The sequence below is a fragment of the Manis javanica genome, chromosome 3 (assembly GCF_040802235.1).
Source record: "Manis javanica isolate MJ-LG chromosome 3, MJ_LKY, whole genome shotgun sequence".
Lineage (NCBI taxonomy): Eukaryota > Metazoa > Chordata > Mammalia > Pholidota > Manidae > Manis > Manis javanica.
This window is the reverse complement of record NC_133158.1, coordinates 172,030,201-172,048,215: the sequence shown is the minus strand read 5'-3', so window position 1 is coordinate 172,048,215 and position 18,015 is coordinate 172,030,201. Positions and strand designations below refer to the sequence as shown.

The window sequence follows — 18,015 nt, the reverse complement described above, 5'->3', positions numbered from 1 at the left end:
ATTGATTATTTCTTTGACATATCTTCTTGTATAGTACCTTAAGTATGTATAGGTTTTAAACTACTAACTAATTTGCACACACATATTAACATAATAGGAATACGGTGACATAAACAAAGCAAATCTATAATTACCAGCCATCTCCAGTGAAGCCAAGAAAACCATTTAGGCACCCTAGGCATTTGTGAAAATTTATCTATGATATGATGGATATTTTCCAACTGTACTTGAACCATCAGACAAATTAAAGCAGCCCATTTCTGGGATCTGTTCACATCCCATATGTTCTTTTAACCATAGATAGTCTATAGTCATGAGATTTTGGGGTGCTACAACTTGCACCCCTCCCAACTCCTGGTTGAGTTCCAACAGTACAGATCCAGTCAAATTCGTTGTCTCACTGTATGCACATGCCAGCCTAGACATCTCCCTCCTCCTTCTTATGGCAAGTCCAGGAGACGGTGGGCTGGATGCAGCCACAACCGCAGCATCGTCCGGATCCCTGTGGAGGCTTTTTGATGATCATCCCCCGGCACGAGTCCTCCAGAGAGTGCTGATGCCGGAAGCTCCTCCTCATATCGTATCTTAGTTCATTTTCTGGGTATCCAAGCTAGGCCTTGATCTTCTGCATAGAAACAAACAGACCCTTTGCCCACACTTTGACATGCCCTCTATACCACTGTGCAGAACTCATTGGAGGTCAGCACACAGTAACTGCTTTTTTTTTTTTTTTTTAATTAAGAGAAAGGAATATTATCAGAAAAGAGTACCTCCATAGCTGATCATCTGACACCCTTTAAGTGATCAACATTAAGGATATTTAAAGCATGCGTTGATCTTTGATTTACCAATAGTTTTATCCTGTTAAGGAGTAATCCCCCTTTTCTTTCTTTCTTTCTTTTTTTTTTTTAAATTTTTAATCTACACTTACCTGAAGAATACTATGTTTACTATGCTCTCCGCTATATCAGGTCCCCCCTAACAACCACATTACGGTTACTGTCCATCAGCTTAGCAAAATGTGGTAGAGTCACTACTTGTCCTCTCTGTGTTGTGCAGCCCACCCTCCCCTTTCTCCCTCCCCCCCATGCATGCTAATCTTAATACCCCTCTTCTTCTTCCCCCCCCTTATCCCTCCCTGCCCACCCATCCTCCCCAGTTCCTTTCCCTTTGGTACCTGTTAGTCCATTTTTGGGTTCTGTAATTCTTCTGCTGTTTTGTTCCTTCAGTTTTTCCTTTGTTCCTATACTCCTCAGATGAGTGAAATCATTTGGTATTTCTCTTTCTCCGCTTGGCTTATTTCACTGAGCATAATACTCTCCAGCTCCATCCATGTTGCTGCAAATGGTTGGATTTTTCCACTTCTTATGGCTGAGTAGTATTCCATTGTGTATATGTACCACATCTTCTTTATCCATTCATCTACCGATGGACATTTAGGTTGCTTCCAATTCTTGGCTATTGTAAATAGTGCTGCGATAAACATAGGAGTGCATCTGTCTTTCTCAAACTTGATTGCTGCGTTCTTAGGGTAAATTCCTAGGAGTGGAATTCCTGGGTCAAATGGTAGGTCCGTTTTGAGCATTTTGATGCACCTCCATACTGCTTTCCACAATGGTTGAACTAATTTACATTCCCACCAGCAGTGTAGGAGGGTTCCCCTTTCTCCACAGCCTCGCCAACATTTGTTGTTGTTTGTCTTTTGGATGGCAGCTATCCTTACTGGTGTGAGGTGATACCTCATTGTAGTTTTAATTTGCATTTCTCTGATAATTAGCGATGTGGAGCATCTTTTCATGTGTCTCTTGGCCATCTGTATTTCTTTTTTGGAGAACTGTCTGTTCAGTTCCTCTGCCCATTTTTTAATTGGGTTATTTGTTTTTTGTTTGTTGAGGCGTGTGAGCTCTTTATATATTCTGGACGTCAAGCCTTTATCAGATCTGTCATTTTCAAATATATTCTCCCATACTGTAGGGTTCCTTTTTGTTCTATTGATGGTGTCTTTCGCTGTACAGAAGCTTTTCAGCTTAATGTAGTCCCACTTGCTCATTTTTGCTGTTGTTTTCCTTGCCCGGGGAGATATGTTCAAGAAGAGATCACTCATGTTTATGTCTAAGAGGTTTTTGCCTATGTTTTTTTCCAAGAGTTTAATGGTTTCGTGACTTACATTCAGGTCTTTGATCCATTTTGAGTTTACCTTTGTATATGGGGTTAGACAATGGTCCAGTTTCATTCTCCTACATGTAGCTGTCCAGTTTTGCCAGCACCATCTGTTGAAGAGACTGTCATTTTGCCATTGTATGTCCATGGCTCCTTTATCAAATATTAATTGACCATATATGTTTGGGTTAATTTCTGGGGTCTCTAATCTGTTCCACTGGTCTGTGGCTCTGTTCTTGTGCCAGTACCAAATTGTCTTGATTACTATGGCTTTGTAGTAGAGCTTGAAGTTGGGGAGTGAGATCCCCCCTACTTTATTCTTCTTTTTCAGGATTGCTTTGGCTATTCGGGGTCTTTGGTGTTTCCATATGAATTTTTGAATTATTTGTTCCAATTCATTGAAGAATGTTGCTGGTAATTTGAGAGGGATTGCATCAAATTTGTATATTGCTTTCGGCAGGATGGCCATTTTGACGATATTAATTCTTCCTAGCCATGAGCATGGGATGAGTTTCCATTTATTAGTGTCCCCTTTAATTTCTCTTAAGAGTGACTTGTAGTTTTCAGAGTATAAGTCTTTCACTTCCTTGGTTAGGTTTATTCCTAGGTATTTTATTCTTTTTGATGCAATGGTGAATGGAATTGTTTTCCTGATTTCTCTTTCTATTGATTCGTTGTTAGTGTATAGGAAAGCTACAGATTTCTGTGTGTTGATTTTGTATCCTGCAACTTTGCTGTATTCCGATATCAGTTCTAGTAGTTTTGGAGTGGAGTCTTTAGGGTTTTTTATGTACAGTATCATATCATCTGCAAATAGTGACAGTTTAACTTCTTCTTTACCAATCTGGATTCCTTGTATTTCTTTGTTTTGTCTGATTGCCGTGGCTAGGACCTCCAGTACTATGTTAAATAACAGTGGGGAGAGTGGGCATCCCTGTCTGGTTCCCGATCTCAGTGGAAATGCTTTCAGCTTCTCGCTGTTCAGTATAATGCTGGCTGTGGGTTTATCATATATGGCCTTTATTATGTTGAGGTACTTGCCCTCTATTCCCATTTTGCTGAGAGTTTTTATCATGAATGGATGTTGAATTTTGTCAAATGCTTTTTCAGCATCTATGGAGATGATCATGTGGTTTTTGTCTTTCTTTTTGTTGATGTGGTGGATGATGTTGATGGATTTTCGAATGTTGTACCATCCTTGCATCCCTGGGATGAACCCCACTTGGTCATGGTGTATGATCCTTTTGATATACTGTTGAATTCTGTTTGCTAATATTTTATTGAGTATTTTTGCATCTACATTCATCAGGGATATTGGTCTGTAATTTTCTTTTTTGGTGGGGTCTTTTCCTGGTTTTGGTATTAGGGTGATGTTGGCTTCATAGAATGAGTTTGGGAGTATTCCCTCTTCTTCTATTTTGTGGAACACTTTAAGGAGAATGGGTATTATGTCTTCTCTGTGTGTCTGATAAAATTCCGAGGTAAATCTGTCCGGCCCCGGGGTTTTGTTCTTGGGTAGTTTTTTGATTACTGTTTCAATTTCTTTGCTTGTAATTGGTTTGTTTAACTTTTGTGTTTCTTCCTTGGTCAGTCTTGGGAGGTTGTATTTTTCTAGGAAGTTGTCCATTTCTTCTAGGTTTTCCAGCTTGTTGGCATATAGGTTTTCATAGTAGTCTTTAATAATTCTTTGTATTTCTGTGGAGTCTGTCGTGATTTTTCCATTCTCATTTCTGATTATGTTGATTTGTGTTGACTCTCTTTTTCTCTTAATAAGTTGGGCTAGAGGCTTATCTATTTTGTTTATTTTCTCAAAGAACCAGCTCTTGGTTTCGTTGATTTTTGCTATTGTTTTATTCTTCTCAATTTTGTTTATTTCTTCTCTGATCTTTATTATGTCCCTCCTTCTGCTGACTTTAGGCCTCATTCGTTCTTCTTTTTCCAGTTTTAATAATTGTGATGTTAGACTATTCATTTGGGATTGTTCTTCCTTCTTCAAGTGTGCCTGGATTGCTATATACTTTCCTCTTAAGACTGCTTTCGCTGCATCCCACAGAAGTTGGGGCTTAGTGTTGTTGTTGTCATTTGTTTCTATATATTCCTTGATCTCTATTTTGATTTGTTCATTGATCCATTGATTATTTAGTAGCATGTTGTTAAGCCTCCATGTGTTTGTGAGCCTTTTTGTTTTCTTTGTAGAATTTATTTCTACTTTCATACCTTTGTGGTCTGAAAAATTGGTTGGTAGAATTTCAATATTGTGGAATTTACTGAGGCTCTTTTTGTGAGCTAGTATGTGGTCTATTCTGGAGAATGTTCCATGTGCACTTGAGAAGAATGTATATCCTGTTGCTTTTGGATGTAAAGTTCTATAGATGTCTATTAGGTCCATCTGTTCTAGTGTGTTGTTCAGTGCCTGTGTGTCTTTACTTATTTTCTGCCCAGTGGATCTATCCTTTGGGGTGAGTGGTGTGTTGAAGTCTCCTACAATGAATGCATTGCAGTCTATTTCCCTCTTTAGTTCTGTTAGTATTTGCTTCACATATGCTGGTGCTCCTGTATTGGGTGCATATATATTTAGAATGGTTATATCCTCTTGTTGGACTAAGCCCTTTATCATTATGTAGTGGCCTTCTTTATCTCTTGTTACTTTCTTTGTTTTGAAGTCTATTTTGTCTGATATTAGTACTGCAACCCCTGCTTTCTTCTCACTGTTGTTTGCCTGAAATATGTTTTTCCATCCCTTGACTTTTAGTCTATGCTTATCTTTGGGTTTAAGGTGAGTTTCTTGTAAGCAGCATATAGATGGGTCTTGCTTTTTTATCCATTCTATTACTCTATGTCTTTTGATTGGTGCATTAAGTCCATTTACATTTAGGGTGACTATTGAAAGATATGTACTTATTGCCATTGCAGGCTTTAGATTCGTGGTTACCAAAGGTTCAAGGTTAGCTTCTTTAGTATCTTACTGCCTAACTTAGCTCGCTTATTGAGCTGTTATATACACTGTCTGGAGAGTCTTTTCTTCTCTCCCTTCTTATTCCTCCTCCTCCATTCTTCATATGTTGTGTGTTTTGTTCTGTGCTCTTTTTAGGGGTGCTCCCATCTAGAGCAGTCCCTGTAGGATGCCCTGTAGAGGTGGTTTGTGGGAAGCAAATTCCCTCAGCTTTTGCTTGTCTGGGAATTGTTTGATCCCACCATCATATTTAAATGATAGTCGTGCTGGATACAGTATCCTTGGTTCAAGGCCCTTCTGTTTCATTGCATTAAGTATATCATGCCATTCTCTTCTGGCCTGTAGGGTTTCTGTTGAGAAGTCTGATGTTAGCCTGATTGGTTTTCCTTTATAGGTGACCTTTTTCTCTCTAGCTGCCTTTAAAACTCTTTCCTTGTCCTTGATCCTTGCCATTTTAATTATTATGTGTCTTGGTGTTGTCCTCCTTGGATCCTTTCTGTTGGGGGTTCTGTATAATTCCATGGTCTGTTCGATTATTTCCTCCCCCAGTTTGGGGAAGTTTTCAGCAATTATTTCTTCAAAGACACTTTCTATCCCTTTTCCTCTTTCTTCCTCTTCTGGTATCCCTATAATACGAATGTTTTTCCTTTTGTATTGGTCACATATTTCTCTTAGTGTTGTTTCATTCCTGGAGATCCTTTTATCTCTCTCTATGTCAGCTTCTATACGTTCCTGTTTTCTGGCTTCTATTCCTTCAATGGCCTCTTGCATCTTATCCATTCTGCTTATAAATCCTTCCAGGGATTGTTTCACTTCTGTGATCTCTTTCCTGACATCTGTGATCTCCTTCCGGACTTCATCCCACTGCTCTTGCATTTTTCTCTGCATCTCATCCCATTGCTCTTGCATTTTTTTCTGCATCTCTGTCAGCATGTTCATGATTTTTATTTTGAATTCTTTTTCAGGAAGACTAGTTAGGTCTGTCTCCTTCTCAGGTGTTGTCTCTGTGATCTTTGTCTGCCTGTAGTTTTGCCTTTTCATGGTGATAGAGATAGTTTGCAGAGCTGGTACAAGTGACCGCTGGAAGAGCTTCCCTTCTTGTTGGTTTGTAGCCTTTTCCTGGGAGAATAGCGACCTCTAGTGGCTTGTGCTGGGCAGCTGTGCGCAGACAGGGCTTCTGCTTCCTGCCCAGTTGCTTTGGGGTTTATCTCCGCTGTTGCTGTGGGCTTGGCCTGGCTGGGGCTGTTCCTCCAAAATGGTGGAGCCCCGTTGGCGGGGGAGCAGCCAGGAGACTATTTATCTCCGTAAGGGGCCTCTGTGCTCCCTGCTGCCCAGGGGGTTAGAGTGCCCAGAGATCCCCAGATTCCCTGCTTCTGGTCTAAGTGACCTGTCCTGCCCCTTTAAGATTTCCAAAAAGCACTCTCCAAACCAAAACAACAGCAGCAACAATGAGAGAGGGAACAGAAAGAAAGAGAAAAAAAAAAAAGGAAAAAAAAGGAAAAAACAAGCGATTTTTTTTTTTTTTTTTTTTGTCCTCAGGTGCCGGTCCCAGGCACCCGCTCACTGGTCCTGCTGCCCTGTCTCCCTAGCACCAGGGTCCCTGTCCTTTCAAGGCTTCCAAAAAGCACCCACCCACCGGTCCCGCAGGGAAGGAACGCTCAATATTCTTTGTCCTCAGGCACCGGTCCCACGCACCCGCTCACCAGTCCCGCCGCCCTGCCTCCCTAGCACCGGGGTGCCTGTCCCTTCAAGGCTTCCAAAAAGCACTCGGCAAAAAGAGAGGGAAAAAAAAGGGGAAAAACGCGCGATTTCTTCCGTCCTCAGGTGCTGGTCTCAGGCACCCACCCACCGGTCCCACAGGGAAAAATGCGGGATATTCTTTGTCCTCAGGTGCCGGTCCCAGGCACCCGCTCACCAGTCCTGCCGCCCTGCCTCCCTAGCACCGGGGTCCCTGTCCCTTTTAGGCTTCCAAAAAGCACTCGCAGAAAAGAGAAAAAAAAAGGGGAGAAACGCGCGATTTCCTCTGTCCTCAAGTGCCGGTCTCAGGCACCCGCCCACCGGTCCCGCAGGGAAAAACGGGGGATATTCTTTGTCCTTAGGCACCAGTCCCAGCCACCCGCTCACCAGTCCCGCCACCGTGCCTCCCCGTCCCTTCAAGGCTTCCAAAAAGCGCTCACCAAAAAGAGAAAAAAAAAAAAGGGGAAAAACGCGCGACCTCCTCCGTCCTCAGGCACCGGTCTCAGGCACCCGCCCCCAGGTCTCGCAGGGTGAAACGCGGGATATTCTTTGTCCTCCGGCGACGTTCCCAGGCACCTCCTCACCGGTCCCGCCACCCTGCCTCCCCAGCAACGGGGGCCCGTCCCTCTAAGGCTTCCAAAAAGCGCTCGCCAAAAAAAAAAAAAAAAAAAAACCGCTCCGGTTTCTCTCCACCCGCCTGGAGCCGGGGGGAGGGGCGCTCGGGTCCCGCCGGGCTGGGGCTTGTATCTTACCCCCTTCACAAGGCGCTGGGTTCTTGCAGGTGTGGATGTGGTCTGGATGTTGTCCTGTGTCCTGTGGTCTCTATTTTAGGAAGATTTTTCTTTGTTATATTTTCATAGCTCTATGTGTTTTTGGGAGGAGATTTCCACTGCTCTACTCACGCCGCCATCTTGGCTCCGCCCTAAGGTCTTTATTTTAAGGCTTCATAAGGTTAGAGTTACCCAGAGTTGGAGAGGCTATTGCCGAAGCCAGGGTGAACACCAAAGATAAAGCATCTTTGAACTTACATGTCAGCAGGAGATTCAGTGGAACAAAATTCCATTTACGTACAGTTTTAAAGCCCACTGAAAGTGAGACCTTTCATAGAAAATCATACCGTTGCATCTCTCAGAGGGACATTGTCCCCTATGCCAAACGTCACTGCTTTTCTTTCACAAGTGCTCACGGCCCAGATTCTCTCAGCCCCCAGTCCTGGAAAAGTCGGCCCTCCCTGGGCCCTGAATTTTTCCCTTTTAGAGACAGTAGAGATCTTGTGGTTGTACTTCCTGCTTTGCTTGGGCCACTGGGAAGTTCAGAGAGGACCCTGGCCCGGAGACTGGTTAGAACACACACGGTATTCTGTGGGCTGCCTTTTCCTTTGGGCTCCTCTTACTGCATTGCCCACATTTTCTTTTTACACCAATTTCTGTATCAATTTTTAAATGTTAATGTGACAGATAAATTTTGGTAGGCTGCCCCAAATCCTTTCTGAAATAAGGTCAGGTTGAAGGGAGGGTGGAGGGCAGAGGCTTCGCATACATTTCCCTCTTCTCTACCGAGTCAGAGATTTCCAGGGGGTTACAGATGCCACCGCCCCTTCCCCAGCCCGAGCTCAGATGCTGCGTCTGAACCAGGATTTCAGTGGTGCTTTGGGGCTATAAGCAGCCTGAGCACCCAAGCCTGTGTGGTGTTCCACAGGACTGGCAAGTTTGTCCAGGGCAAAAGGGGCACTGGGGTCACCCCCCCTCCAGGAGGCTGACACACCCTCTGGTGCCTGCAGGTGGTGTACTTGACTGCGTCGCTGCCCTACTGCGTGCTCCTCATCTACCTGGTCAGGGGCCTCACGCTCCATGGAGCCACCAACGGCCTGGCATACATGTTCACTCCCAAGGTATGGGCTAGAGGGAAGGGTCCCCCGACAAAGCGCTATTCCCCCTGCCACCTTCCAGGATGGGTGGGAAGAAGGGAAGACAGAGGGTGGGTGGAAGCTGCAGTGCCCCCAGGGAGGCAGGTGACCCTACCAGGAGGTGGGGGACGTGAGGATTGCCTGTGGGTGCTAGGGCTCCTCCTCAGCCAGGCAGTCCCCAAGCCCTGTCAGTTCTGGGATACTGAGTCTTTTGTCCACCTCTCCTCCCATCCGCACTGCCCCCAGCGAGGCCTGCTGGCCTCCTGGCCCTAGTCTCACCCCACCCACTCCCAGCCTCAGGTCTACGCTGTTTGCTGCTTGGTCACCTCACCCCCCTGCGCACACACTTCCACACCCCCTGTCGCTAGAGGGTGACTCCACACTCCACAGGGGCCCTGCTCCCTCCCCCGGCACCTCTGGGCCAGGGCTCCTCAGTCAGGGGAGGCACTAATGCCCTGGGACAGGACAAGTCCTTTGTTTAGCAGATCCGGCCCCTGGAAGCAGAATGACTGTGGCAGCACCTCCCCAAAAATGTCCCCCACCACCTTCCAAACAGCCCTTAATGTCAGGGCCGCGCTTCACTCTGGGCCCGATCTCCTCCACATGGCCACCCCACCTCCATCTTCAGAGGCCCAGACCTGTGCAGAACCTGGTCGCTCAGTACCCTGTATAATTCTTTCACCCCACGTGTGTCAGCTGCACACCTATGGATCAGGTGCTGTGCAGTATTGTGAGGAATGCCGGGTATTTTCTCTGCTGGGGAAAGAGGCCTGCTTCCCAGCCGCAGGCCTGCCTCGAACCTGCAGTGAGCCGCTGGCAAGTTCCTTCCCGTCTCCGGGCCTCCCGCCCTCCTCTGGAGGGAGTGCTTGGGATCCCCACCAGGACCCATCAGCCCTGTCCCGCTGGCTTTCCAGACGGAGCAGCTGACCAACCCCAAGGCCTGGGTCGATGCAGCCACGCAGATCTTCTTCTCTCTCGGCCTGGGGTTTGGCAGCCTGATCGCCTTTGCCAGCTACAGCGAGCCCTCCACCGACTGCCAGAAGCACGCCTTCACCGTGTCCCTCGTCAACAGCGCCACCTCCATATTCGCCAGCATCGTGACCTTCTCCATCTACGGCTTCAAGGCCACCTTCAACTATGAAAACTGCTTGAACAAGTAAGCCTGGGCCACCCTAGTAAACCCCAGGCCTCCAGGGAGGGAGGCAAGTCTCCAAAGCTCCAAACCAAAGGTACCCCTGGGGAGACGTGGACACAGAGAAGCTGAGGGGTGTGGGGCAAAGGGCACTGGCTTTGCAGCCCTCAATCCAGGGTTCAAATCCAGGTACCCCACCCACCACCCCCAGGAGCTGATGGGCCTGGGGCAAGGGGCAAGGGCTGCCTGAAGGAATGAGGGCAGCTTCACATATTCGAAGCCCTTAGCACAGTGAGGCACTCAACAAACCTTAGTTTCTTCTGCCCCGCACTGCCCTGACCTCAAAAGTAACCAAAAGCCCTGTAGCTGAGCCACAGAAGTTACAGATCCTCTCCCTGTCATCCCTTACCCAAAACACAAGAAACATCGTTAGAAGGTAGGCTGTCCAATGTGGTAGCTGCTAGCTGTGAGTGGCTATTTACAAAGTAAAATGTGAGTTTTATTAAAATTTCATTTAAATGAATTTAAATTTTGACTTAAATAGATTTCCATTTGAATGTGAATTAATTTAAATCAGTTCCTCAGTAGCACTAGCCACACTCACTCAGTTGGCGTATGAGGCCAGTGGGGACCATAGGGAGCACAGATGGAGAACATTTCCATCATCACAGAAGCTTTAGCGCTTGTGGTCCTCGGCTGGTAGCCTGGCTGTGCCGGCTGGCTCCTTGTCCCCGACCCTGAGGCTTCTCCGTAGCCCTTCAGAAGCATCCTGCCCTCCAAAAGGCCACCAATCAAAAGATTCCCTTTGCCAGAGCAACCTCAGAAAAGAGGCCAAGGGAAGGGCAGCCCGGCATCCAAGCTTCCAAAAGGGTTTGGCAACAGCAGCTTTTCTGATGGTGGAGATAATTGTGTGCTCTGCTCTACAGGATGATTCTGCTGCTGACCAATTCATTTGACCTTGAAGATGGCTTTTTGACAGCCAGCAACCTGGAGCAAATGAAGGGCTACCTCGCGTCTGCTTTCCCCAGCAAATACAGCGAGGTGTTCCCACAAATTAAAAACTGCAGCTTGGAATCAGAGCTGGACACGGTAAGTTGCTGGCAGGGTCTCCACTTGCTTCTGTCCCCACGCTTCACAAGATCTTTGAGAGCCACCAATAAGTGCCACCTGAGGAATATTCTTCAGTCAGCCTCAGTGTCAAACCTGTATGTTATTTCCCATATGCTATCTGTCCAATCTAGTGGCAGCTTTTTAGTAGATTTGCCAGGACAGTGGGCCAGTGTCCGCTGGGGGGGGCACCTGCTCATTCTCCCCCAGCGGGAGGCCTTTGTGGTCATCCTTCTCCTCTCAAGTTCCCGGGGCTGTATCTGGGGATCCTGTCCATGCGGTCCATGTCCTCTTCATGTTGGATCGTGTGCTGTCATTTCTAAAATGTGGACAGAGGTGTCTGGTTCCTCAGCTGACAACAGAGGTGAACTGCTTAAAGAACAGCGGACGGTAGTGGGGCCCCAGAGCCCCCTCCGGCTCTGGCCTGACTGGGGGTGTTCCCACAGCAGCTGCACCTGGCGGCTGGGGCCTTGGTGCCTGTCGGGGTTAGCTGGCTGCCGGTGCCCTTGGCTCTGGCCCCGGCACTCTGCCTGAAGTCACTACTATCATCAGTCTTTTGAAGTATTTGTTAATGAACAGGCTTAAATTGGCAGGATGGGAGCTTTGTTTTTCTAACTATTCCAAGATTTCTTTTTGTGTGTGTGAAGAGGAAAGTATTTTGAGACACTGTTTTACCCCAGAAATGCGGATTCCCCCTTTCCGTCTGCACAGTTTCTTGTTTTCAAGTGCTAACTGTCCCATTTCTGAAAAAGGCAGAGCTAAGCCTGTGTACAGCGTCAGTACCAGCTGCCTTAAAACCTGAGTTTACATTGTTTGTTGCAAAAAGGTGCATGCAGTGTTCTCTGTGATGCTGGAAGCCAGTGTACCTGCCTTGCTGTGTTAGTCGGGGAACATTCTGAATTAGTTTTCCTGCACCTCTTAGAGGACGAGGGGCTCCTGACCACCATTCTCCCCAGGCCCTGCACAGAAATCTTTGTTAAGATTGCAGATACTTTGGGTTCTCCATTTCCTTTCTTCCTTTTCCTTTTCTCTTTTTAAGTTTTAAAAATACAGGAAAGTACAAGGAATAATACAACAAGCACCCATATATCTACCACCTTAAATGAATAACTCTAAACATTTTGTCATTTGGGGCTCAGATTTTTTTATCTAAAGGAAAATAACATTTCAGAGACCAAGTTAAAGTGCCCTTTCTCACCTGCTCCAAGCTTTCCCTGCTCACCAGGGGCAAGAACCTACATTTTGACATTTTTATTACCCATATATATTCTTAAATAACATTATTCTTTTATTGTCACCTTTTACATGGAAATAAATGGTCCTGGGAGATATCTTTCTCATTCAACATTTTATTTTCAAGATCTGATCATAACACATACGGAGTCTCATTCAGTCATTTTAAGTGCTGCATTTTATTTCATCATGCAAATATACCCCAGTTTATTTATCCATTCCCTTAGTAATACACATTTTGGTGTCTTAAAAAAAATTTTTTTGCTACTGTATTTTTTGCTACTAAAATCACTTTTAATATTTTATAGAATTACCTTTACTATGCTGAGAACTTTTTAATTTTTTTTTGGTATCATTAATCTACAATTACATGAGGAACATCATGTTTACTAGACTCCCCCCATCACCAAGTCCCCCCAACATACCCCATTAGAGTCACTGTCCATCAGCGTAGTAATATGCTATAGAATCACTACTTGTCTTCTCTGTGTTGTACAGCCCTCCCCGTGGCCCCCCTACATTATGTCTGTTAATAGTAATGCCCCTTTTTTACCCCTTATCCCTCCCTTCCCACCCATCTTCCCCAGTTACTCTCCCTTTGGTAACTGTTAGTCCATTTTTGGGTTCTGCGAGTCTGCTGCTGTTTTGTTCCTTGAGTTTTTTTCTTTGTTCTTATGCTCCACAGATTAGTGAAATCATTTGGTACTTGTCTTTCTCTGCCTGGCTTATTTCACTGAGCATAATACCCTCTAGCTCCATCTATGTTGTTGCAAATGGTAGGATTTGTTTTCTTCTTATGGCTGAATAATATTCCTTTGTGTATATGTACCACATCTTCTTTATCCATTCATCTACTGATAGACACCTAGGTTGCTTCCATTTCTTGGCTTTTGTAAATAGTGCTGTGATAAACATAGGGGTGAATCTGTCTTTTTCAAACTGGGCAGCTCCATTCTTAGGGTAAATTCCTAGGGTGGAATTCCTGGGTCAAATGGTATTTCTATTTTAAGTTTTCTGAGGAACCTCCATACTGCTTTCCACAATGGTTGAACTAATTTACATTCCCACCAGCAGTGTAGGAGGGTTCCCCTTTCTCCACAACATCACCAACATTTGTTGTTTGTCTTTTGGATGCTGGCCATCCTTACTGGTGTGAGGTGATATCTCATTGTGGTTTTAATTTGCATTTCTCTGATGATTACGATGTGGAGGATCTTTTCATGTGTCTGTTGGCCATCTGAATTTCTTCTTTGGAGAAGTGTCTGTTCAGATTCTGTGCCCATTTTTTAATTGGGTTATTTGCTTTTTGTTTCTTGAGGTGCATGAGCTCTTTATATATTTTGGATGTCAACCCTTATCAGATGTGTCATTTATGAATATATTCTCCCATACTGTAGTATGCCCATCTGTTCTATTATGGTGTCCTTTGCTGTACAGAAGCTTTTCAGCTTGATATAGTCCCACTTGCTCATTTTTGCTTTTGTTTCCCTTGCCCGGGGAGATATGTTCATGAAGAAGTTGCTCATGTTTATGTCCAAGAGATTTTTGCCTATGTTTTTTTCTAAGAGTTTTATGGTTTCATGACTTACATTCAGGTCTTTGATCCCTTTCTAATTTACTTTTGTATATGGCATTAGACAATGATCCAGTTTCATTCTCTTGCATGTAGCTGTCCAGTTTTGCCAATACCAGCTGTTGAAGAGGATGTCATTTCCCCATTGTATGTCCATGGCTCCTTTTTCATATATTAACTAACCATATATGTTTGGGTTAATATCTGGACTCTATTCTGTTCCACTGCTCTGTGGGTCTGTTCTTGTACCAGTACCAAATTGTCTTGATTACTGTGGCTTTGTAGTAGAGCTTGAAGTTGGCAAGTGAGATCCCACCTACTTTATTCTTCCTTCTCAGGATTGCTTTGGCTATTTGGGGTCTTTGGTGGTTCCATCTGAATTTTAGAACTATCTGTTCCAGTTGGTTGAAGAATGCTGTTGGTATTTTGATAGGGATTGTATTGAATCTGTAGATTGCTTTAGGCAGGATGGCCATTTTGACAATATTAATTCTTCCTAGTCAAGAGCATGGGGTGAGTTTGCATTTATTAGTGTCATCTTTAATTTCTCTTAAGAGTGTCTTGTAGTTTTTAGGGTATATGTCTTTCACTACCTTGGTTAGGTTTATTCCTAGGTATTTTATTCTTTTTGATGCAGTTGTGAATGGAATTGTTTTCCTGATTTCTCTTTCTGCTAGTTCATCGTTAATGTATAGGAAAGCAACAGATTTCTGTGTATTAATTTTGTATCCTGCAACTTTGCTGAATTCAGATATTAGTTCTAGTAGTTTTGGAGTGGAGTCTTTAGGGTTTTTTATGTACAATATCATGTCATCTGCAAATAGTGACAATTTGACTTCTTTTTACCAATCTGGATGCCTTGTATTTCTTTGTGTTGTCTGATTGCCCTGGATAGAACCTCCAGTACTATGTTGAATAACAGTGGGGAGAGTGGGCATCCCTATCTTGTCCCCAATGTTAGGTGAAGAGCTTTCAGCTTCTCGCTGTTAAGTATGATGTTGGCGGTGGATTTGTCATATATGGCCTTTATTATGTTGAGGTACTTGCCCTCTATACCCATTTTGTTGAGAGTTTTTATCATGAATGGATGTTGAATTTTGTCGAATGCTTTTTCAGTGTCTATGGAGATGATCGTGGTTTTTGTCCTTCTTTTTGTTGATGTGGTGGATGATGTTGATTGATTTTCAAATGTTGTACCATCCTTGCATCCCTGAGATGAATCCCACTTGGTCATGGTGTATGATCCTCTTGATGTATTTTTGAATTCAGTTTGCTAATATTTTGTTGAGTATTTTTGCATCTATATTCGTCAGGGATATTGGTCTGTAATTTTCTTTTTTGGTGGGGTCTTTGCCTTGTTTTGGTATTACAGTGCTACTGCTTCAAGAATAAGTTTGGAAGTATTCCCCCCCTCTTCTATTTTTTGGAAAACTTTAAGGAGAATGGGTATTATGTCTTCTCTATATGTCTGATAAAATTCAGTGGGGAATCCATCTGGCCTAGGGGTTTTCTTCTTGGGTAGTTTTTTGATTACTGATTCAATTTCATTGCTGGTAATTGGTCTGTTTATATTTAGGTAATTGCATGAAATGTCTGTTTCTTCCTTGGTCAGTCTTGGAAGGTTGTATTTTTCTAGGAAGTTGTCCATTTCTTCTAGGTTTTCCAGCTTGTTAGCATATAGGTTTTCATAGTATTCTCTAATAATTCTTTGTATTTCTGTGGGGTCCGTCGTGATTTTTCCTTTTTCATTTCTGATTCTGTTTATGTGTATAGATTCTCTTTTTCTCTTAATAAGCCTGGCTAGAGGCTTATTAATTTTGTTTATTTTTCCAAAGAACCAGCTCTTGGTTCCATTGATTTTTTTTCTATTGTTTTATTCTTCTCAATTTTATTTATTTCTTCTCTGATCTTTATTATGTTCCTCTTTCTACTGACTTTGGGCCTCACTTGTTCTTCTCTTTCCAGTTTCAACAATTGTGACTTTAGACTATTCATTTAGGATTGTTCTTCCTTCTTTAAATAGACCTAGATTGCTATATACTTTCCTCTTAGAACTGCCTTCACTGCATCCCACAGAAGTTGGGGCTTTGTGCTGTCATTGTCATTTGTCTCTATATATTGCTCGATCTCTGTTTTAATTTGGTCATTGGTCCATTGATTATTTAGGAGCATGTTGTTAAGCCTCCATGTGTTTGTGAGCCTTTTTGTTTTCTTTGTACAATTTATTTCTAGTTTTATACCTTTGTGGACTAAGAAGTTGGCTGGTATAATTTCAATGTTTCTGAATTTACTGAGGTTCTTTTTGTGGCCTAGTATGTGGTCTATTCTAGAAAATGTTCCATGTGCACTTGATAAGAATGTATATTCTGCTGATTTTGGGTGTAGAGTTCTGTAGATGTCTATTAGGTCCATCTGTTCTAGTGTGTTTGTTCATTCCCTTGTGTCCTTGCTTATTTTCTGTCTGGTGGATCTGTCCTTTGTAGTGAGTGGTGTGCTGAAGGCTCCTAGAATGAATGCATTGTATTCTATTTCCTCCATTAATTATGTTAGCATTTGTTTCACATAGTCGTTGCTCCTGTATTGGTTGCATATATATTTATAATGCTTATATCCTCTTGTTTGACTGCCCCCTTTATCATTTGTAATATCCTTCTTTGTGTCTTGTTACTTTCTTTGTTTTGAATTGTATTTTGTCTGATACAAGTACTGCAACACCTGCTTTTTTCTCCCTATTGTTTGTATGAAATATCTTTTTCCATCCCTTTTTCCATCCCTTCACTTTTAGTCTGTGTATGTCTTTGGGTTTGAGGTGAGTCACTTGTAAGCAACATATAGATTGGTCTTGCTTTTTTATCCATTCTATTACTCTGTGTCTTTTGATTGGTGCATTCAGTCGATTTACATTTAGGCTAATTATTGATAGATATGAACTTGTTGCCATTGCAGGCTTTGGATTCATTGTTACCAAAGGTTCAAGGGTAGCTTCTTTAATATCTAACCTTCTAACTCTAACTCACTTACTATGCTATTATAAACACAGTCTGATGATTCTTTATTTCTCTGCCTTCTTATTCTTCCTCCTCCACTCTTTATTTGTTAGGTGTTTTATTCTGTACTCTTTTGTGTTTCCGTTGACTGCTTTTGTGAATAATTGATTTTATTTTTTGCCTTTACTTAGTATTTGTTTGGTCTGCCTTCTTTGGTGTGATTTTATTTTCTCTGGTGACATCTATTTAGCCTTAGGAGTACTTCCATCTAGAGCATTCCCTTTATTATATCCTGTAGAGGTTGTTTGTGGGAGGGAAATTCCGTCAACTTTTACTTGTCTGGGAATTGTTTAATCCCTCGTTCATATTTAAATGATAATCATGCTGTACACAGTATTCTTGGTTCAAGGCCCTTCTGTTTTATTGCATTAAATATATCATACCATTGTCTTCTAGCCTGTAAGGTTTCTGTTGAGAAGTCTGATGATAGCCTGATGGGTTTTCCTCTTTTTTTTTTATGAATATTTGTTTGATTTTTATACTTGACTTATATGTGCATCCCACATTTCTCCCTTATTTTTATTATTTTTTTAAATAAAATGCTGAAGTGGTAGGTAGATGCAAGATAAAGGTAGAAAACATAATTTAGTGCTGTAAGAGGGCAAATGCAGATGATCAGGTGTGTGCCTATAGACTAAGTATTAATCCAAGCTAGACAAGGGCAACAAAACATCCACGGATGCATTAGATTTCTCTCAAAACAGGGGTGGTGAGGTTCAAAGCCTCACCTCTGTTGATCCCCAATTTCTCACCTGATGGCCCCCCTGCGACTGTGCTTGTCTTAGGTTGTTCCTCCCTTGAGAAATCTTACCCGTCTCTGGCTAACCAGTCATCTTCCAGGGCCATACAGGAAGATGTAAAGTTGGTAAGTGAGAGACAAGCCATGTTGTTTGAAAAGGTTAGCTTTTTACTTCTTTGCTGATTTATGCCCTGTGGCTTCTATGCCCAGCATTTGTCTTGAGGTATCTTTACCACTTGGAGGAATTATGATACTCGGTAAATTTGATATGAGGCACGAATTCTATTTAAGTGTTGTAATTAGGAAGGAAGAAGAAAAGTTATAGAAGAAAACATGGGAGGATTGATTATTTCTTTGACATATCTTCTTGTAGAGTAACTTAAGCATGTATAGGTTTTAAACTACTAATTAAATTGTGCACACACATT

At 43.1% G+C, this 18,015-nt stretch overlaps 1 protein-coding gene across 1 annotated transcript in view; it reads left to right on the top strand.

Annotated features, from left to right (window-relative positions):
* Positions 1–18,015, top strand: part of SLC6A20 (solute carrier family 6 member 20) — a 59,083-nt gene that overhangs the window by 21,896 nt on the left and 19,172 nt on the right. The window contains exons 5-7 of the mRNA XM_037005598.2: positions 8,631–8,741; positions 9,671–9,912; positions 10,815–10,977. Coding sequence (XP_036861493.1) covers positions 8,631–8,741; positions 9,671–9,912; positions 10,815–10,977 — 516 coding nt within the window. The remainder of the gene's footprint in view (positions 1–8,630; positions 8,742–9,670; positions 9,913–10,814; positions 10,978–18,015) is intronic.